Below are 23,238 nucleotides of genomic sequence, written 5' to 3' on the forward strand. Positions count from 1 at the left end.
AAAGATCGAAATCATACAAAATAATATCTCTGAACACAGTGGAGTGAAACTGGAAATCTGCAAGGGCCAGAGGGCCATATTTCACACCAAGATATGAAAATTAAATAGCACACTCTTAGAAAAAGAGTGGGTCAAAGAGGAAATCTCAAAAGAAATTAATTACTACCTTGAAAATAATGAAAATGATAACACAACATAGCAAAACTTACGGGATGCAACAAAAGCAGTACTGAGAGGGAATGTTATAGCCATAAGTTCATACTTCAAAAAAGAAGAGCAAAAACTGAAGAACTGCACATTTGGAGGAAGTAGGAAAAAAACAACAAATTAACCCCACAGGGAGAAGGAAAGAAAGAACAATGGTAAGAGCAGAACTAAATGAAATAAAGATAAACAAAACCAAGAGCTGATTCTTTGAGAAGATCAATAAAATTGACAAATCCTTACCAAGACTAACAAAGAAAAAAAGAGAGAAGAGTCAAATACACAAAATAAGAAATGAGAAAGGAGATATCACCACTAACCCCACAGAAATAAAGACTAGCATAAGAGGATACTTTGAAAACCTATATTCCAACAAAAATGACAATTCAGAGGAAATGGTCAAATTCCTAGAAAAACATAAACAATCTACACTGATGAAAGAAAATTGATGGTCTCAACAAACCAATCACAAGTAAAGAAATAGAATCTGTCATTAAAAATCTCCCAACTAAGAAGAGCCTACAGCCAGATGGATTCACAGGTGAATTCTACAAAACATTCCAGAAAGAACTAACAAAATCTTGCTGAAACTCTTCCAAAAAACCGAAACACAAGGAACATTACCTAACATAACTCATTCTATGATGCCAACATTACGGTAGTACCAAAGCCAAACAAAGACACCACAAGAAAGGAAAATTACAGACCAATTTCTCTCATGAACCTAGACACAAAAGTCCTCAAAAAAATACTTACTAACCATATTCAACAGCACATTAAACGAATTATAGACCATGACCAAGTGGGATTCATTCTGGGTATGCAAGGATGGTTCAACATAAGAAAATCAATCTATGTAATACACCATATAAACAGATTGAAGGGAAAAAATCACCTGATTATATCTATAGATGCAGAAAAAAAGCATTTGACAAAATACAACACCCTTTCTTGATAAAAACACTGCAAAAGATCGGAATACAATGAAATTTTCTGAACATGATAAAGACCATATACGAAAAACCCACAGCCAACATCATTTACAATGGTGAAATCCTAAAATCCTTCCCTCTAAGATCAGGAACAAGACAAGGATCCCCACTATCATCTCTTCTATTTAGCATTGTCTTAGAAGTACTTACCCGAGAACTGAGGCAAGAACCAGATATAAAATGCATTCAAATTGGAAAGGAAAAAGTCAAAATTTCATTATTTGTAGATGACACAATCCTATACATAGAAAACCCTGAGAGGTCTACAACAAAGCTTCTAGAACTCATAAATGAGGTTAGTAAAGTCACAGGTTATAAGATCAATGCGCAAAAATCAGTACCATTTCTGTACACCAATAATGAGCAAGAACAGAAGGAAATCAAAAAACAAATACCATTTACAATAGTAAAAAAAAATCAAATACTTAGGATAAATTTAACTAAAGATGTAAAAAACTTATACACAGACAACTACACAAGCCTGTACAAGGAAATCAAAGAAGACCTAAATAAAAGGAACAATATTCCCTGTTCATGGATAGGAAGACTAAATATTATTAAGATGTCTATCCTGCCAAAACTGATCTACACATTCAATGCAATCCCAATAAAAATCAACACAGCGTTCTTTGAAGAACTAGAAAAACTATGAAATTTATTTGGAAAGGAAAGAGGCCTAGAATACCCAAAGACATATTGAAAAAGAAAAACGAAATTGGAGGAATCACACTATCTGACTTCAAAACATACTACAAACCTACAATAGTGAAAATGGCATATTGGCACAAGGAGAGACACACAGACCAATGGAACCTAATCGAGAGTTCTGATATAGACCCTCATATATATAGTCATATAATATTCACTAAAGCCACCAAACCCTCTCAACTGGGAGAGAATGGCCTATTCAACAAATGGTGCCTGGAGAACTGGATATCCATATGTAAAAGAATGAAAGAGGATTACCATCTCACACCATATACAAAAACCAACTCAAAATGAATCAAAGACCAAAATATAAGAGCCAAGACCGTAAAAACTTTGGAAAGCAGTGTAGGCAAGCATCCACAGGACATTGTAATAGAAAATGGCTTCATGAACTTCACACCAAAAGCACAAGCAGCAAAAGAACAAATAGATAAATAGGACTTCCTCAAAATTAAAGCCTTCTGCACTTCAAAGGAGTTTGTCAAGAGAGTGAAAAGAGAGCCTACTCAATGGGAGACAATATTTGGTAATCACATATCTGATAGGAGACTTATATCCTGCATATATAAAGAACTTCTGTATCTCAAAAATAAAAAGACAAAAAATTCATTTAAAAAATGGGAAAAAGACTACTGGTTGTGTCCACGTGGAGTCGCAGGGTGAGGGTGGAGGGCTTAAGGCAGACTGCAGGCGGCAAGAGCCACCCTCTTGCAGCTGCGCGGAACTCGGGCTACTCTGCTTCTTCCCGTAGGTGTTTGTGCAGGAGTGCTGCGAGATGGATACTCCCCCGGTCTCGGGTTCGGACTCGGATTCTGATGATTCTCTTGTCACAGGGAATTGCAGGATGCGTTTTCCCGAGGGCTCCTGAAGCCAGGCCTCAATGTCGTGCTAGAGGGGCCGAAGAGAGCAGTGAACAACGTGACTGGCCTGAAACAGTGTTTGGCAGAATTCAAGAAGGATCTGGAATGGGTTGAAAGACTTGATGTAACCCTGGGTCCAGTGCCAGAAATCACTGGACCTCACTCAGCACCGCAGAACGAGGATCAGAAAGCTGTTGACCCAGAAGATGACTTCCAGCGGGAGATGAGCTTCTACCGCCCAGCCCAGGCCACAGTGCTTGCAGTGCTACCCCACCTCCATCAGCTCAAAGTCCCTACCAAGCGACCCACTGATTATTTTGCAGAGATGGCCAAGTCTGACCAGCAGATGCAGAAGATCTGACAGAAGCTGCAGACTAAACAGGCTGCCATGGAGAAATATGAAAAAGCAAAGCAACTGCGAGCACTTAGGAAATATGGAAAGAAGGTGCAAACAGAGGTTCTTCAGAAAAGGCAGCAAGAGAAAGCACATATGATGAATTCCATTAAGAAATACCAGAAAGGCTTCTCTGATAAACTGGACTTCCTTGAGGGAGATCAGAAACCTGTTGCACAGGGCAAGAAGGAAGGTGCCAAGGGCCAGCAATTAAAGAAGGGGCCCAATGCCAAACGACGCTATAAAAACCAAAAATTTGGTTTTGGTGGAAAGAAGAAAGGCTCCAAGTGGAACACTCGTGAGAGCTACGATGACGTATCCAGCTTCCGGGCCAAGACAGCTCATGGCAAGGGTGTCAAGAGGCCTGGAAAGAAAGGATCAAACAAGAGACTTGGGAAACAAACAAGAGAGAAAATGAAGAACAGAACACGTTAAGCAGCAGTGAACCAAGACATAAGGGGATAAAGACTTGGAATTTTATTATTCAATTGGATTCCTTCAGTTGGTTATTTTTGTAAAAAGCAAACAAACTTTAAAGAAAAATTACGAAGAAACACAAACTATTGGTTAAAAACTCAATTATGAATAAAAGGTTTGGAAGTTCTTTTATATACTAAAAAAAATAAAAATAAAAAATAAAAAAATAATAAAAAATGGGAAAAAGATTTAAACAGACAGTTCTCCAAAGAAGAAATTCAAAAGGCTAAAAAGCACATGAGAAATTCTCCAAATCTCTAGTTATCAGGGAAATGCAAATCAAAACAACGAGATACCATGTTACTCCGATAAGATTGGGAGCTATGAAAAAACCAGAAGACTACAAATGCTGGAGAGGATGTGGAGGAATGGGAACACTCATCCACTGCTGGTGGGAATACAGAAGGATCCAGCCATTCTGCAGGACACTTTGGTGGTTTCTCAAAAAACTAGCCATATATTTGCCATATGACCCAGCAATTCCACTGCTCAGTATATACCCAGTAGAACTGAAAACAAGGACACAAACCGATAGATGCACACCAATGTTCATAGCAGCATTGTTCACTATTACCAAAAGTTGGAATCAACCCAAATGCCCATCAACAGACAATGGATAAATAAAATGTGGTATATACATACAATGGGATACTACTCAACTTTAAAAACGACTACACTACAAACACACATGATAACATTAATGAACATGAGAACCTTATGTTGAGTGAAGCCACCCAGGCATTGAAGGACCAATACTACATGACCTCAATGATATGAAATAAGTAAACCAAGCTGCCTCAGCAATCGATAGACTGGATGATAGGCTTACAGGAAATTGGGGGGTAGAGGAAGGATGTAATCAGACACCTACATGGGTGAAATCTATGATAAGCTGGAGGTAAGTATTTGTACAAGGGATAAAATCAGGGCATAGGTTTACATTTGGGTGGGGCTTTGCGGGCTTGAGGAGGGCTAGGGATGGGAGGATGGGTAATATCGCCCAAGAAATTGGGGGATGGGGGGGCAACATAGGAACATAGGAGATTGTCAGGTATTTGGGTGAGAGTATAATGCTGAGAAAACTTTTTCAAAAATATAATAAGGAAGGTTACCTGTTTAAGATGCTTAAAGGGGATAATCTGATGCAGGATAGGCTCCTAGGGACTATGTAAATGCTCATTTTGCCAAAGTGGGTTATATCATTGGATAGAGACCCATTTAATGAGAGTGAAGGTATACCCACATCCTGGGGAGGACTGATGCTCTCAAATAGAGGGAATTCTATCTCTCAAGGGAAATGGTGGCTCCCAGTGCATTAGGGCAGTTGAGCATGTCAAGCCCTCAACACTGTTGCAAGTATCTCTGACCATGGCATTTCAAGCAATAAAGACTGACTGTCACTGTGGGCCCTAAGGGGAGGGGGAAAGAGGTATTGAATAGATGGAACCAATGCAACTGTGTGGGCAATAAAAGTGTTCCACAAGAGTATGCAAGTATGGATATAAGACACGTAAAATTACACCAAAAACATATAGGGGCTGATAGGCTAAAATGTAAATCATAATGTAAAACATAAGATAACTAAAAATTTAGAAAATTGTATAGTCTAAAATATAAACCACAATGTAAACACAAATGTTACTTTGTTTGAAAGTTATTGCCTCTATATGTGTACATCAGTTTCAGTAAATATAGTATGAATCTTTAAAAAGATTATTGCTGTGGAAGGGAAAAGGTTTTATGTTGGATATATGGGAATGCTGTATATTGTATATATATGAGTTACTGTGTCTAAACCTTTTGTGAAGATAAGCTTAATTAGAAAATAGTGAAGAAAAAAGATAGGATGTAGACACTGAGGAAAAGACAAATAGTTGCCTTGCCAATTTGCATACAGGGCAACACTTATTGCAGTGATGGAAGGCAAAACATCAAAAACAAAGCTTTTGCATTCTTTAATTTTTTGATAACCCATTTTATTTTTACCTTAAGTTTTCTAAATTAATATGTATTCTATATCTAACCTTTAAACTCATCACTATATTCCATTTTGCTATTAATGGAACCTGGCAATATATTGGACTTCACGTTTCAAGAAGTTCTGGATCACAGAGAGGTTCAACAATGGCAGAGGAGGAATACTGGTGTGGGATGTCATTGACAGGGGACACACGGTTGGCAGGGAGTTCTCCAGGGTACATAAAAATGTTTGGATATTTTCATAGTGGATACAATTAAAAACAACTGAAGGAGTGCTGAGCTCCTAGCCAGGGGAGCTCTATAACAGTCCCTAAAGGAACAGCAACAATCCCCCAAGTGCAACAGTGCGGTCACCCCTCGGGCTGAAGTGTGGTTTGCTGGCCTGGCAGGGGAGCGGCCACGGTAGGCCTAATTCCGCTGCCCCCATAATAGGGTGGTTGGTCGGGCCCACCGCCACCCCTGAAGGAAGCTCGGCATGGGCGCAGAGTGCCCTCGGGTCTCCCCTTCTCGGCAGCCATGCTTCCGCGGCCGCCCCTCCTCCCAGATGGCGCCACCCGATGCCTTGTGGGGCGGCACCCTTCTTCTTTCTCCCTGCGCAGGCGCAGGGCAGAAAGTTCCAGTCTGCCCTTTTCCCCTCCCCCAACAGCAGCAACAGCCAGGTGTGGGCGGAAAAATCCAGCCCGCCCTTTTCCCTTCCCCCAACAGCAGCAACAGCCAGGCGTGGGCGGAAAAATCCAGCCCGCCCTTTTCCCTTCCCCCAACAGCAGCAACAGCCAGGCGTGGGCGGAAAAATCCAGTCTGCCCTCCACCCCAGCAGCAGCAGCCACCAATCCCTAAACCCTGCCCCTTCCCCCAGCAACAGCGACAGCCAATCCCTAACCACCACCCCTCCCCCGTCCAGTACCGCCCACTGACCTTTCGCCGGCAACCAATCAGAACAGGGCATGGCTTCGACCAATCAGCCTTCCCCAGCCCCTATAAAACTGTTGCCTCTCCCTCAGTAAAGTGGACTTGCGTGTTTACCTTGTCTCCGCGGTAGTTCTTCTGCCGTGCGCCCTCCAGTCCTGAGAGCCCCCGACAAGGGCCTGGCCTCCCTTGTCCCCAGTTCGTCGCCTGCTTCTCCGGGCGACCCCTTCGTCGCCGGCTTCGCCGGGCGACCCCGTCAGCCGAACCGCGCAACCCCTTGTGAGACCGATCCCTCGTCTGCTGCCGGACCGACCCCTCGTCCCAAGTGGGACCAACCCCTCGTCCCAAGCAGGACCGACCCCTCGTCCAGAGCTGGACCGACCCCTCGTCCGCAGCCAGACCCCACCTCTACCGACCGAGCAAGCCGTCGCAGCTGGCGCCCAACGTGGGGCAGAGCACCCCCACCGCTACCGACCGAGCAAGCCGCCGCAGTTGGCGCCCAACGTGGGGCAAGGCAACCCCACCACAGCCTCACTCCATAACCTGGCGGCCCCCCCCTCCTCTCTTCTCACCGTGGGACTTCTCTCGTGCAACATTGCTGCTACCTGAGCCTTGGCTACCTCATACGATCCACGGCGGTCTGGGAGAATCGCTGGATGGCTTTCTCCTTCCATGTCGGGGGCTTATACCGACCCGCTATGATTAAGAGGAGCCTTGGATTTCTCGGGAGCGTGCGCTTGCACGTCTGAAGTAATCCTACCACAGCCCTACCCCCTCCTCTCTTCTCACCTTGGGACTTCTCTCGTGCAACATTGCTGCTACCTGAGCCTTGGCTACCTCATATGATCCACGGCGGTCTGGGAGAATCGCTGGATGGCTTTCTCCTTCCATGTCGGGGGCTTATACCGACCCGCTATGATTAAGAGGAGCCTTGGATTTCTCGGGAGCACGCGCTTGCACGTCTGAAGTAATCCTACCATAGCCCTATGCTCTCCTCTTTTCTCACCCCTATCTTTTCACTCTGCATTGCTGCTCCTGAACCTTGGTGACCTCATATGATCCACGGCGGTCTGGGAGAATCGCTGGATGGCTTTCTCCTTCCATGTCGGGGGCTTATACCGACCCGCTATGATTAAGAGGTGCCAATAAAACTCTCAGGAGCGCGTACCTGAGCACCTCCACCCCTGCCTTCACCTCTGCCTCCTCCCTTCTGCGCTTGCTCCCCTTTGCCTTGCTCCACTGCTCGTCGTCCCGCCCTCCCCTCGTCGGGGCCTTCTCTTGGCCCGTGACCACCGTCGGAGCCCCACCGGCTCCGACCCCTCGTCTCACCGCGCACCTCGGCTCCCATTGCCGCGCTCTCAAGGATGCCGCTCAGCCAATCTGGGTCCCCGGGAGATACGTCAAACCCGCCACCTCAGCAGCGGATGTCCCGCAGGGCACGGCGCCAGATGCGAGTGATCCAGCACCAACTGAGCCAGCTCACCCTCCACCCCGAGAGGCAACCATCCAACCCTGAAGTCCGTTCACTGCTCGCACTCTACCGTCAGTGCAGACGCCGCAACCCTCGCCATGCTGCCGAGCCAATTAACATAGTCTCTCTCCTTCTCCTTATGCTCTCCCTCGCCACCTCTGGCCAAGCTAACCCCTCTCACCAGCCCCGCTAAACGGCCCGCAACCCGCTTTCCCCGGCCCGCAGCTTGCGGAGCTTCCTCCTGTCTCGACCTCACTCCTCTTCTCAGCCATCCAAAGCGTCCTTTCTCGTCCCCCGCCCCCCTCCTTTTTTCGCTTGAACCCCTACTGCGTTGCAGATTGGGCCGCCCCATGTCGGCCCGCCCCATTAACATCGGCCTCTCTCGCGCCCGTGAAGACTTTGGCCTTCTTATTGTCCTCGCCGACGTCTCCACCACTCCCGACGCTGCCGCCACCACCGTCGCTGGTGCCCTGACGCGACTTGTCCTTACCGCTGCGATCCTCCAGACCATCACACAGTCTGCCTCTACCGCTCTTCGCCGCCAAGAAGAGATCAACTCCCTGTAACGCGCTGTCATCCTGGACTTTTAACAAGCAGATGGACCTTATAGCCACCGAGATCAACAAGAATTGGACATTGGCCACCCTTGCTTGCACCGGCAAGATACTGCCCCCCAAATTGTACATTTGTATCCCCGTCATACTCACCTCCCTCTTCAGCCCCGCTTCCCTCATTGCTTACTGCCTCTTGGGCCTCGGCTACTTGTTGCTGCTGCCATCCTGGCCCTTATTTGAAAAGAAGGGGGAAATGCGGTCACCCCTCGGGCTGAAGTGTGGTTTGCTGGCCTGGCAGGGGAGCGGCCACGGTAGGCCTAATTCCGCTGCCCCCATAATAGGGTGGTTGGTCGGGCCCACCGCCACCCCTGAAGGAAGCTCGGCATGGGCGCAGAGTGCCCTCGGGTCTCCCCTTCTCGGCAGCCATGCTTCCGCGGCCGCCCCTCCTCCCAGATGGCGCCACCCGATGCCTTGTGGGGCGGCACCCTTCTTTCTCCCTGCGCAGGCGCAGGGCAGAAAGTTCCAGTCTGCCCTTTTCCCCTCCCCCAACAGCAGCAACAGCCAGGTGTGGGCGGAAAAATCCAGCCCGCCCTTTTCCCTTCCCCCAACAGCAGCAACAGCCAGGCGTGGGCGGAAAAATCCAGCCCGCCCTTTTCCCTTCCCCCAACAGCAGCAACAGCCAGGCGTGGGCGGAAAAATCCAGTCTGCCCTCCACCCCAGCAGCAGCAGCCACCAATCCCTAAACCCTGCCCCTTCCCCCAGCAACAGCGACAGCCAATCCCTAACCACCACCCCTCCCCCGTCCAGTACCGCCCACTGACCTTTTGCCGGCAACCAATCAGAACAGGGCATGGCTTCGACCAATCAGCCTTCCCCAGCCCCTATAAAACTGTTGCCTCTCCCTCAGTAAAGTGGACTTGCGTGTTTACCTTGTCTCCGCGGTAGTTCTTCTGCCGTGCGCCCTCCAGTCCTGAGAGCCCCCGACAAGGGCCTGGCCTCCCTTGTCCCCAGTTCGTCGCCTGCTTCTCCGGGCGACCCCTTCGTCGCCGGCTTCGCCGGGCGACCCCGTCAGCCGAACCGCGCAACCCCTTGTGAGACCGATCCCTCGTCTGCTGCCGGACCGACCCCTCGTCCCAAGTGGGACCAACCCCTCGTCCCAAGCAGGACCGACCCCTCGTCCAGAGCTGGACCGACCCCTCGTCCGCAGCCAGACCCCACCTCTACCGACCGAGCAAGCCGTCGCACAACAGCAAAGACCAAAAGAGAAGGAAGATCCAACAATGAGCCCTTGATACTGATGACTATGCTTGTGAGCCTGTGCACCTGAAATAAGAACAAGGCCTAGAGCTGCAGGGTGCCTAAGAGTTACCTCCTGAGAGCCTCCGTGTTGCTCAAATGTGGCCAGTCTCAAAGCCAAACTCAGCATGTAAATGCGTTGCCTTCCCCCCAGCGTGGGACATGACTCACAGGGATGAGCCTCCCTGGAACCGAGGGATTACTGTCAAGTACCAGCTGATGATGTAACTAGAAAATGACCTTGAATAAAATGGTCAACTTGGACCAGCAGAATATCTCAATCTACATATAATACCAGAAGTTAAAAATGCTTTTTTACCTGAGTAAAAGGGGGAAATGGAAAGGACAAATGAGTTTATATGGCTATGATTCTCCAAAAAGAGCTGGGAAGTTATCAGAGGGGTTTGCCCTTATGCACACCTCAGCAGATTCCCAGAGATGGATAAAGTAGATACAACCCCGGGTATTGGTTCTTCTGAGGGCTACAGAGACCCACAGGTTCTATGGTCATGGCAGATGGAGTTCAGTGCCATGTCAGTCGGCCCTATTTTGGAGTTTGTTTCTGTGTGATGGAGCTGGACTCAGATTTTATCTTTGTTCACAAGCCTCCCCTGTTACTCTTACCAGAACTGTAATTGGTGCTGGGGTTTAATATATACCCAGGAGAACTGAATTTCTGGACTGACCAGGTGACAGCCAGGCCCTGAGCCTCAACAGACTTCAGCTCCTACACTCTAGTTTATTGGACTTACCCCACTCAGCTAACATGGAGTTGAAGAAGGCCAACCACCACACCAGGGAGCCAAGAGTGCCTACAACTGAAAGCAGGAGAATTGCATCCAGCATCCATGTGGAATCTAAGCCCCCTCTTGATATAGATGTAGAGTGGACACAACCATTCTAAGGTCCACAGGATGGAGTAACAGAGTATGGATTATAGTGGAGTTACTTATATTCTATTCATGAACTATTGGGATTAGTAAAAAAAAAATGTGGCATTGGTGTGGACAAAGTGGCCATGGTGGCTGCTGGGGGTAGGGTTTGAAGAGATAAGATGTGGGGGCGTGTTCAGGACTTGCAGTTGTCCTGAAGGGTGCTGCGGGGACAGTTACTGAACATTGTGTGTCCTCCTATGGCCCACTGGGTGGAATGTGGGAGACTGTGGGCTATGATGTGCACCAATGACCATAAGGTGCAGCAGTGCTCAGAGATGTATTCACCAAAATGCAGTGAATGTCTCATGATGATGGAGGAGATTATTATGGGGGGAGGGGTGGGGTGATGGGAGTGGGGGGTATGTGCGGGCCTCTTATTATTGGAATGTATTATTAAAAGATAAAGAAAAAAAAGACAAAAAAAAATCTTAACTATCTTTCCCTTTCAAGCAATTCTAACCTGATGCTTGGGCTAAGTATTTTTATTACAGGCTATCAGATGTCTATATTTTCATTATTTATTTAAAATAACTTCCATGCTAGACTGTAATATCTATGGGTACAAATATTTGTGCACTGATGTTCATAGCAGCTTTGCTCATAAAAGCCAAAGATGTAAAATGCTCAGTGTCTTTCAACAAATGAATCAATAAACAAAATATAGCACGTACACACAATGCAATATTTTTGGCCAGAAGAATGAAATTTTGAGACATGGTGCACCATGGAAAAACCTTGAAAACATATGCTTAGTGAAATGAACAAGTTCATTGGACTTACCCAGGCCAGCTAACAGGGAGGTGAAGATGGTCAACCACCACACCAGGGAACCGAGAGGGCCTACAAAGGCAAGGAGGAGAATCCCATCCACCAGTCATGTGGAATCTAAGCCCCCTCTTGATATATAGGTGGAGTAGACAACACCATCCCAGGGTCCACAGCATTGAGGAATAAAATATGGATTAGAGTGGACTTACTGATATTCTACTATGGAACTATTGTGATTAGAAATGGAAGAAATTGTAGCATTAATGTGGAGAAAGTGGCCATGGTAGTTGCTGAGGGCACAGAGAGGGAAGAAGAGATGTGATGTGGGGGAATTTTGGGGACTTGGAGCTGTCCTAAATGATATTGCAGGGACAGATGCTGGACATTATACATCCTGACATAACCCAATGAATGGACTTGGGCAGAGTGTAAACAAAAAGGTAAACTATTATCCATGTGGTGCAGCAGTGCTCCAAAATGTATTCACCAAATGCAATGAATGCGCCACAATGATGAAAAAATAAAATATTAACCATAAAAAGATATAAGTAATGCATTATATCACTTCTATAAAAAGATTTCTAGAAATAGCAGATTTCCTGAGACAGAAAAGGGATTGGACATAACGGGATAGGATGGAGGAAATGAGGGGGAGTGTATATGGTCAATATGGAGTATTTATAGATATTAATTTTTTTAAAAATTAAATGTGAAGATACTGTGATAAATAAATACACATTTGGGAGTTTCTGTGGTATTTCTGAGAAATAATGAAGTTATACAAGAAACTAATAAAATAGAAATGAAAGGAATTAGTTATCTATTGGTCACGAAATTAATAGAGCAAAGGAGACAAGCAAAAGTGAGAGTACCAAACATAACTTTTTAATAGTCTTACCTTTTCAACCATGTAAAAGTTTAATATTTTAAACAAATAGCAACCTTAAAATGAAAAGTAAATAGAAACAAATAAACCAAATACAGCAACAAATGGATAGGAAAACCTTCCAGAGTTTTCAGTTCAAGCAAATTTTTGAGCTTGAAACTTACATTCTTTATATAAATCTATAGTCTAAAATAAGGGGGGAATCACATGATGTAGATGTGAGGGTGTGTTTCTGAGTTCCCAATTCAGTTCCATTGGTCAATATGTCTATCTTTATGCCAGTGCAATACTATTTTTATCACTGTAGCTAAGTAATATCCTGTAGTCAGGAAGTGAGAGTCCTCCAATTTTGTTCTTCTTAAAGTCACTTTTGGTTATTCAGGGCGCCTTACCCTTCCAAATAAATTTGATAATTGGCTATTCCATTTCTTCAGAAAAAAAAAGACTGTTGGCATTTTTATTGGGATTGCATTGAACTCTATAAATCATTTTGGGTAGAATTGACATCTTAATCATAGTCTTCCAAATCCATGAACCTGGAATGTCCTTCCATATATAGGTATTGCTTTTTGTCTTTTTTTTTTAAGCAATGTTTTATACTTTTCTGCATACAGGTTCTTATGTCCTTGGTTTATTCCTATTTTATTCTTTTAATCAGTTATAAATGGACTTTTTCTGACTTCCTCAGACTGATCATTAGTATATAAAAACACAACTGATGTTTGTGTATTAATCTTGTCTTACAACACTTTGCTTAATGTGTCTATTAGTTTTAGTAGCTTTGTTGTTGGTTTTTCGTGATTTTTAGATATAGGATCATATCATCAGTGAATAGTGAAAGTTTACTTCTTGGCTTCCTATTTGGGTGGCTTTTATTTCTTTTACTTGCCTATTTGCTCCAGCTAGATCTTCAAGGACAGAACGGAGAAATAGTGGTAATAGTAAGCACCAATGTTCACAGCAGCTTCATTCACAATTGCTAAAATATAGAAACCCCAGGTGTTTATCAAATGATGAGTGGATAAACAAAATGTGGTATACACATACGATGGAATACTATTCAAGAAAGAAAATGTAGGGAGGAGGACTTGGCCCAGTGCAGTGGTTAGGGTGTCCGTCTACCACATGGGAGGCCCAAGATTCAAACCCCGGGCCTCCTTGACCTGTGTGGAGCTGGCCCATGCGCAGTGCTGATGCGCACAAGGAGTGCCCTGCCACGCAGGGGTGTCCCCCATGTAAGGGAGCCCCATGCGCAAGGAATGCACCCTGTAAGGAGAGCCGCTAAGCGCAAAAAAAGTGCAGCCCACCCAAAAATGGCACCACACACACGGAGAGCTGACACAAGATGAAGCAACAAAAGAAACAGAGACTCCCAGTGCCACTGATAAGGATAGAAGTGGTCACAGAAGAACACACAGTGAATTGACAGAGAGAAGACAACTGAGGGGGAGAGGGAGGAAGGGGAGAGAAATAAATTTAAAAAATAAACAAATCTTAAAGACTTGAGAGAAAAGCTGAGGAGTCTGACCTTTCCTAGGTGGTATGTATATTCTTGATTTGTATGAATTTAGTAACTACTGAATTATTTGTATCAGATACTTGTGCTCCCGAAAAACCTGATCTTTCCACTGGAATATAATTTATCCAACTTCAATAAAATAACAATACCCACAGTCTGAGCAATCCCTTCCAGGGCTCACCAGCACAGGCCAGAACCACCTACACCAGCGACAGGAGGGTTCTGGGCCCACGAATGTTGTTTGAGAGACTTCCCAGAAGGGTAGGACAAGGAGAAAAGGCCCTGCCCATGCCCCCAACCTAGTTTGCCAAACTCCTTCCAACCAGGAACTGAGCACCCAGCAGACACCATAATCCCAGGGGAGCTAGGAAAATCCCAGCCCTACCTGGTGCAGGCGGAAAGGGTCAGGCTCCCTGAGGATGCAACACCACTCGGGAGGGTCCCCAGGATCCTGAAGCATCAAAATCTGGAGGCACTGCTGAAGGCTTTTGTCTCTGCATCCCCGCCCCCCCCCTCCCTTGAAACTTTTCCCTCCTGCATATTTATACCTGGGCTGGGCTGGACACAAGTTATCTCAAGATGCAGGAGGGTACAACAGCTAAGATTGCCAAAAGTGTGCAGACTCAGGCTCCCACAGCCACTTCCAGTTTCCACATGGAGACTGGCCAAGGAAATTAAAGTCAGCAACCTTTTCTCCAACGTGTTTAAAAGCATGAAATACTATTTTGCTCCATGTGCCATGGGCCTGTTTCCATACCAAGCTGGGGTAGTATCCTATCCTGGAAAGCGGGGCTGTGGTAGGGCCCAGAGCTTTGGATTCTCTTCCCTGACACCCAGAGACTGGTGTGCCTTGAAGTGTTTTTAGCCTAGAGCTCTTGGCTTCTGTCCTCACATTTAGCTTATGACCTCTAGGCTTAGAAAATGAAACAGAAGTACTTTGCTTATAGAGATTACTTAAGATTAACTGAATTAATGGCAACCCAGTTAATTCATGAACAATGAGAACAATGCCTGATATATGGTAAGTCTCATATTAAGTGGTACAGAGAAAAGCAGGCCATGATGGGGAAGGGAAGACAGCTGGGACCGAGAACTAAGCTATCACACCAAATAGAAGACAATGGCATGCACTGATTATTGTCCTGGTAATCAATGTAATGACTCTGGAGCAAATTCATCCTTTTGGCCTGTACTGTGAAAATGGGCCTGGATCTTATATTTCTCCTCCTTAAGTTTTCAGTGCAGGATGCTAGAGTTGTAGGATTTCTTTATATATCTGGGTATTACACCCCTTATCAGATATGCTGTTTCCAACTATCTTCTCCCATTTAGATTATCTTTTCACTTTTGTGACAAAGTCCTTTGATGCACAAAAGTTTTTGAATTTTGAGAAGGTCCCATTTTTCTGTTTTTTCTTTTGTTGCATGTGTTTTGCGAGCCAGGTCTAAGAAACCGTTGACTACAAGATCTTGAAGATGCTCCCCTACATTTTCTTCCGTGAGGTTTGTACTCCTGGCTCTTACATAAACATCTGATCCACTTCTGGTTAACTTTTGTACAGGGTGTGAGATAGGTGTCCTTTTTCATTGTTTTGCATACAGATATTCAGTTCACTCAGCACCATTTGAGCAGCACTGTCCTAGTTGGGTAGACTTGGCAGCCTTATAAAAAATCAAATGGTCCTACGTGTGAGAGTCTATTTCTGAACTGTCAATTTGATTCCCTTGGTCTATATATCTACCCTTATGCCATTACAATAATGACCACTGTAGCTTTGTAATATTCTTTGATGTGGGAAAATATGAGTCCTCTTTGTTCTTCTTTTTCTAGATACTTTTTTGGCTATATGGGACACGCACCTTCCAAATGAATTTGTGCCTGTAGGAATTTTGATTGGGATTGTGTTGAATCTGTAAATCATTTGGGGGTAGGACTAACATCTTAATGACACTTAGTCTCCCAATCCATGGCCCGAATGTCATTCCATTGACTTAGGTCTTCTTTGATTTCTTTTAGAAATGTTTTGTAATTTTCTGGGTATAGGTTCTTTACATTCTTGATCAAAATTATCCTAGATATTTGATTTTAGTTGTTTTTGAAAACAGGATTGTTTTTTCTTGATTTAATCCTCAGCTTGCTCACTACTAGTGTAGACTAATGCACTCTTAAACATTACTATTGTGCCTTTCAGCCCCATAATTTCTCCATTTCTTTTTATACTTGCATATTCTACTTTATGGCCACATATTTTCCTAATATCATTCATTTATGTATATTTTTCTTCATCTCTGTGAAGTGATAGAAAGCTCCTTTTAAGTTTATTAGTTGTTCCAACTTATGTGTACTCTAAAATTTAATTTGTCCTCTAGAAAGAGCCATCTTTCTGTTTCTTAGCATGACTTGTAACTATTCTGGTGATCTCCAAGCATCTGAATTACCTTGATGAGTTAAATGTGAAGGTCTGATTCTCCCTCTTCTCTAGGGTTTTATTGTTGATTGGTTTTGTGTTGACTCTTCTTTCATGCTTAGTCTAACTTGTTCTAGACCTTTAGAATAGCTCATGTATAGCTGTATAGGTTTTCTTCATTCTTGCTTGAAATATGTGGTGTAATTTTAAGCTTGCCCTTTTTGTGCAATTATTTCATCTCCAGAACTGTGCTTCCTTTTCTCTGTTCCTTCTTCAGAAATGTTGATTTTTTTTTTTGCAGACTTTTGCCAGAACTTCTTGACACCTTTAAATTCTCATGCTTACTCATTGCCCCATTTTCCTTACACATTTCAGTTCTGAGACCGAGTCTATCTTACAACAGTTCAGTTCTATCCCGCCCCTTTTCTTCCTCCATGAGCTCTCCTACCTCCAGACTCTTCCCAATAGAGTACCTCCCCCCAAGGAGCTAAATGAAATCAGTGCAGAAAGGCAAGTCTCTTCAGAAGTCTCTTTTGCCTTAAGATGGTCCAGCTGACTGAAACTGGATTAGTGAGGTCACAAGAGTTATTAATAGTCTCTCTATAGGTCATTTTCCCTGGAGTGCCCTTTTGTAGGCAGCACTCCTAAGTGGCTCCTATTCTGACAAATTGTAAGCTTTTCCACATTCTTTACATTCATAGATTTTTGTGAGTTTTTTTATGTTGACTGAGGGTTGAGGATCGACTGAAGGTTTTCCCACATTCCTTACATTCATAAGGCTTCTCTCCAGTGTGAATTCTGATATGTTTAGTGAGGGATGAGGAACGACTGAAGGCTTTCCCACATTCCTTACAATCATAAGGTTTTTCTCCACTGTGATATCTTTTGTGTTCTGTGAGGGAAGAGCAAGCAGTGTAGGTTTTCCCACACTCACTACATTTAAAAGGCTTTTCTCCCCTGTGACTTCTTATGTGGACAGTGAGGAATGAGGAGCGAATAAAGGCTTTCCCACATTCCTGACATTTATAAGGTTTCTCTCCAGTGTGATATTTTTTATGTTCAGCAAGGGCACAGGCACGAATAAAGGCTTTCCCACATTCAGTACATTCATATCGTTTATCTCCACTATGGATTTTTTTATGTAAAGTGAGGGTTGAAGAACGAGTAAAAATTTTGCCACATTCTTCACATTGAGTACGATGACTTTTCATATGTCTCCGAAAAAATAAGGGACAACTGAAGGCTTTTCCACATTCCTTACATTCAAGGGGTTTCCTTCCAGGGAGCGTTGTCACATGTCTTTTAAGAGATTCACGACAGCGGAAGCCTTTCTCACAATCTCCACATTTATAGGGTTTCTCTCCTGTAACAGTTTTCACATGAGTGCTTAGGTAAGCAGAACTACACACTTCTTCACATTCTTTCCACGAACATGCATTGCTTCTAGAATGAGATCTCATGTGATGCTTAAGTGATGAATAATTTGTGAAGGCTTTTCCACTCTCGTGGCATTCATAAGATTTTCTTCCTGTAAGTCCAGTAAGATTTGGACTCTGGTCAAAGATTTTTCCATGATGACCTTCATCACTTTCATGAAGTCTTTTGAACATAGGCATTCTGTTAAAAATAAACAGCATGCTGTCAGAAAAAAAATTACTTCACCATGGCCATCTATGCATGATGTATGTTTTCTTTTTATCATTTTTATATAGGTATTTTAATGCCATAATAGAAAAATAACTGAGGTGCTTGTTCATTTTGTGTGACTCATACTCACCTCCCACATCTTCTCTGGTTGTTCTGTGGATCTTTAATGCCACGGAATCGGCAGATTTTTCGTAACATGGAGGGACAGGAGTCATTCTTCATGAGTTGCGCTATTACATGTTTATCGGATAAGTATTCTCCATTATTATCCTGTTGAAAAACTGCACCAGTGATTTTAAGTTGAGTTTTACAATGTGATATGAAAAGGTTAAGAAATTTTAGGAGGAAGAAGACATCTGTGAGCAAAGAAAAGCTTCTGAGGCATTTCTGTGTTTCAGGATTTTTAAAATTTTTTATCTTTTATTTTTTTAAACATACATAAATCACACAAAATGTTACAACAAAAAATAAAGAGGTTATTATATATTCCACTTCCCACTTCTCCCACATCAGAAACTTCTTCCATTAGTGTGGTACATTCATTGCATTTGATACGTACATTTTGAAGCATTGCTATACTGCGTGGATTATAGTTTATGCTGTAGTTTACATTGTCTCCCAGTCCATTCAGTGAGTTATGGCAGGATATATAATGTCCTGCATCTGTCCTTACAGAATCAGTCAGGACAACTCCAAGTCCTGAAAATACCCCCACATCACACCTCCTTTTCGCTGTCTCTCCCTGCCCTCAGCACCTCCTATGGGCACTGTCTTCAAATCAATGATGAAATTTCTTCCATTGCTAGAGTCAGGACTTTAGAAATAATAGTGAGAAAGGGCCAACATAGGGTAAAACTTACCAAAAAATAATTCCATGAACACTGAGTGATAATGATAAAATTAGGGTATAGTTAGCAGAGCAAAGAAGAATGGTACTGTATATAGCTCATGGGCCCAAATATATATTAGAGAAGGAAACAGGGAAGGCCTTTTTCTCTATGAACATGGCAGATGTGAAAGAAGTGTTGAAGAGCCAAAAAGGAAGTGAAGATTTCTCAAACCGAGAGAATTTTTTCAACTTATTAAAATAGGATTCCCACTATACATGGTTCATCCTTTAGAGGGTTTTTGCCTTCCGGTACTCCCCAATGCAATGGCTCTGGATAATTCCTGTCTTTACTCTCCTCAGGTCTTTTCCTTTCATCTCTAGGGGAAAAAATGGGATGAATATAGGTGACATTGTCCTCATGGGATAAAGGCATAATAGGAAGAACATCAAACATTTGCCTGGTCATAAGCCCAATAATCTGGTTTCCTGAAAAGGGCAAGGCATGAGTTTATCTGCAGCAAATTCAATACGTCAAATTTCGCAAAGACATTACAATTCTAATGAGGTTCCCAAATCATTCATCTTCTCTGTGTGCCAAAGTGACACCTGAGGCCAAGGCCCACACTTACCACCCTGAAGAGTTTCAAGACTTTTTTATCCATAACAGAAATAAAAAATCGGTTTAGTATACAGATCTTCAATGTTCATGGGAAGGCCAGTGGATAAAAGTTCCAGAGAAAAAACAACCATGTCTGTCTTATTTCTTAGTCTATTACAATTCCTCACACAAAATCCTAGGATAAGGTCAATGAGTAAAATATATGTGTTCACTAAAGGAGTACATTTTAAAATGATGTCATCCTTACCTACTGAGGTCAGGTTCCTGAAGTTTTCCACCATCACATCTCTGTAGAGTTTCCTCTGAGCAAGATTCAGCGAAGTCCACTCTTCCTGGGTAAAGTCCATGGCAATATCCTCAAAGACTACTGAATCCTGAAACACCCCACATATTCTGGATCAGCAAGGAACCATGTCCCCAGTGTGTGAAAGAGGATGAGTGAGGCTCAGAGCTGAAGTCTTAGGAAGTTCACAGAATTTTGGGTTCTACCAAGACCTACACTAGGGCTTAGCTATCAGCATCTTGCTTTCACCATACACATTCACTTCCTAAAGTCATTGCATCCTGTCTTACAGATTCAACAACCTTCTATCATGGCAGATCTCCTCACACTGCTGGTGAACAATTCCAGTCTCCTTTCTCTCTCTTTATGGCTTCGAAGAGTCAGAGCACATAGCACAAACGAGAGAAATGCCCTACAAATGAAAGCCTTATTTCCACATTCGGAGCATTAATTCCTTATAAAAAACATAATTTCTCCTGTCGTAAAGCCCACCAGAAAATTCAACAACAATGAGGCAAAGGGTGGAACCAGGATAAGATAGCAATAACTGGGAATCAGTTAGGGACCGGCAGCTTTTCCTTTTGTTCCACACCAGCCATGGAAGGTCCCAGAAACAAACTGTCAGATGTAAGAACAAATTCTCAACCCAGGCCTTCAGCTGACCATAATTCCTTTAAGAACTACACATCCTGGGAATCATCTGCCAGGAAAATCTTCTGGAAAAGTATTAAGTTTCACATATCTGTTGCCCATTTTTCAAGAACTCAGCAATTTCACTGTCATATTACCCATTCCCTTCTTAAGAAAGGCAAGGGTATTGAGAATTTAAAAGAACTCAAATGAGAGAGCAGAAGCAAGAGAATACAGACTTCCACACAATTCCCACACTTAGCCTGGAACTATGTGCACACCAATTATTAGTGAATACTCTGCTCAACAAACATACACCCAGACACACAAATAAGAACATTTGAATGTCATAATATGCCAGAGACCTATTTTCACAGGAGCCAGAAGATGCTGTCTTCTTTGCTAACTGGGAGGAAAGGGTTGAGATTCCCATTTATTGGTTAATTCGCCTGTGCATCCTAGGAAACAGAGACTTTCACACCAGTCCTCTGGAGGCTCGACACTAAAATTTCTTCACATCACTGCCCATGACTATCTGAACTCCAACTACTGTAGCAACTCGGGGGCTCTAAGGTTCACCCTGATAACTGGACCCTGAGAAGAAAGATCATCGACCTGGTGGCTTCCACATACAGTGATAGAAGAAAAGAATTCTGATGTTTTTAATTTGCCTGAGCAATAAAGCAGAATAGGAAGGCTCCTTGTGTCAGGGCAGGGGTAAAGACAGCTGCTTATGCCATCTCTACTTCTTACAATGGTGATTTCACTGCCAACTTACACCCAGAGCCAACATTCAAGGCTCCTCCATGCAAAAGGTCAAATTTCACATTTTGCTGGAGTCAAAAACCTTAACCTTGTCTTCCAGTCAGCCAACATGTGTTGTTCCCCCACAGATTCTCTGACCAACTAGTAAAACTAACAGCCAATTTATGCAAAACCTTAGAAAACATTTAAATGGCTGAAGTAACTGGGTAAGTGCCAAGTGAAGAAAATGCAGCTTTAAAAGAGTGATAAGAGGTAAGAAGATGGCATCAGATTAGGCAGGTAAGGCTCAGCTCCCTCACAAAAACAATGGAGAAAGAGCCAAAAGCTGCTCAAGGGACCTGCTTAGGGGGTCAGCACACCAGAACAGTACTTCACAACTCACAGGAGGGTGAGGGACAGAGAGACAAAGAAGCTGAAACAGCAAACTGAGAGTTACTAAATCTCCCGGCCTCTGGGAAGGGCTCCCTCCACTAGCTCCAAGATATTGAGCAGGGGTAAAACCCCTGGCTCATTGCAGCTATGAGGGGAGATGTCTTCCTCCCTGCCAGCTGTTACAAGGGAAAAGGGAGGGGGAATTGGGGGCTATTGTTCAGAGAATTCAGCCAGCAGAGTCTGCTTTGGTTCTTGGCTCTAGCCAGAAGATAACAAAGGAAAATGGAGAGAGATACACCTCCATGAAAGATGCACCACCAGTTGGCCAGTTTGGAAATGACATGGACAAAAACTGCTTTTAGAGCTCTCTTTACCCCACCCCTGGGAGAAAGTCTGAGCCCAATTAGTGAGTCCCTGGCATGATTTTGATAACTTAAACTGGGCATGTAAAGATGTAGGATAAGTTCAACCAAATATGACAAAAGAGCTGTGAAAAAATAACAATAGGTGAGAGAAACTGTCCAAAAGAGTAAATTCACTAATATATCAGATGCATAGACATCAACAGAAATTTACAAGCCATACTAGGAAACAGGAAGGGAGAACATAGCCAAATGAAAACCAAATATCCTGAAGAGATTTCAGATTTAAGAAAATTAATGAATGATAATCACACAACTGTCCTAAATCAATCTAAAGAATTGAAAGGAAAGATGACTAAAGAGATAAAGGATATTAAGATGACACTGGATAAGCACAAAGAACAATTTGAAGATTTGCCAAGGAAAGTAACAGACCTTACGGGAATAAAAGATTGATGGCTGAGATTAAAAATACATTAGAGGGCGGCGGACTTGGCCCAGTGGTTAGGGTGTCTGTCTACCACACGGGAGGTCCGCGGTTCAAACCCCAGGCCTCCTTTACCCGTGTGGAGCTGGCCCATGCACAGTGCTGATGCACGCAAGGAGTGCCCTGCCACGCAGGGGTGCCCCTGCGTAGGGGAGCCCCACGCGCAAGGAGTGCGCCCCATAAGGAAAGCTGCCCAGCGAGAAAGAAAATGCAGCCTGCCTAAGAACAGCACCACCCACATGGAGAGCTGACACAAGATGACGCAGCTAAAAGAAACACAGATTCCCGAGCCACTGACAACAACAGAAGTGGACAAAGACGACGCAGCAAATAGGCACAAAGAACAGACAACTGGGGTGAAGTGGGGGAAAGGGAGACAAATAAATAAATAAATCTTTTTAAAAAATACATTAGAGGAACATAAGACCAGACCTGAACTGCTTGAAGACAAAATTAGTTATTTTGAAGATAGAACTTCTGAACTGGAAAAGACAGGAGAACAGAAAGAGAAGACTATGGAACAGTGTCTCAGGGAACTGAATGACAATGCGAAATGCAAAACCATACACATTTTCGTTGTCCCAGAAAAGAAAATGGAAAAGAGACAGAAAGAATATTTGAAGAAATAATGATTGAAAACTTTCCTACCCTTACGAAAGACATAAATATAAATATCCAAGAAAGGCAACACACACTGTAGCAGTTTGATATTGTTTATGAATTTCAAAAATAGATACAGGATTATGATTTTTTTTTAAAGATTTATTTACTAACTTATTTATTTCTCTCCCCTCCCCCCCACCCCAGGTTGTCTGTTTTCTGTGTCTATTTCATGCGTCCTGTTTCTTTGTCCGCTTCTGTTGTCGTTACTGGCATGGGAATCTGTG

The 23,238-nt window shown here is 43.6% G+C and overlaps 1 protein-coding gene and 1 pseudogene across 11 annotated transcripts in view; one reads left to right on the top strand and one right to left on the bottom strand.

Annotated features, from left to right (window-relative positions):
- Positions 1-23,238, bottom strand: part of LOC101413597 (zinc finger protein 699-like) — a 132,474-nt gene that overhangs the window by 100,268 nt on the left and 8,968 nt on the right. For 4 of the 11 annotated variants that reach the window (XR_009184113.2, XR_009184110.2, XR_009184115.2 and 1 more), the window contains exon 3: positions 19,700-19,826. The exons of 2 other annotated variants lie outside the window; for them this stretch is intronic. Coding sequence is in view for 2 of the 9 variants with exons in the window: in XM_058290251.1 (XP_058146234.1) it covers positions 17,053-17,974; positions 18,135-18,285; positions 19,700-19,826 (1,200 nt within the window). In the remaining 7 variants the exon portion in view is untranslated. 5 more of the 11 variants (XM_058290251.1, XM_058290250.1, XR_011647787.1 and 2 more) reach the window with 3 other exon arrangements.
- LOC101414336 (probable rRNA-processing protein EBP2 pseudogene) lies at positions 2,606-3,767 on the top strand (annotated as a pseudogene).

This window comes from Dasypus novemcinctus, chromosome 30 (genome assembly GCF_030445035.2).
Source record: "Dasypus novemcinctus isolate mDasNov1 chromosome 30, mDasNov1.1.hap2, whole genome shotgun sequence".
Classification (NCBI taxonomy): domain Eukaryota; kingdom Metazoa; phylum Chordata; class Mammalia; order Cingulata; family Dasypodidae; genus Dasypus; species Dasypus novemcinctus.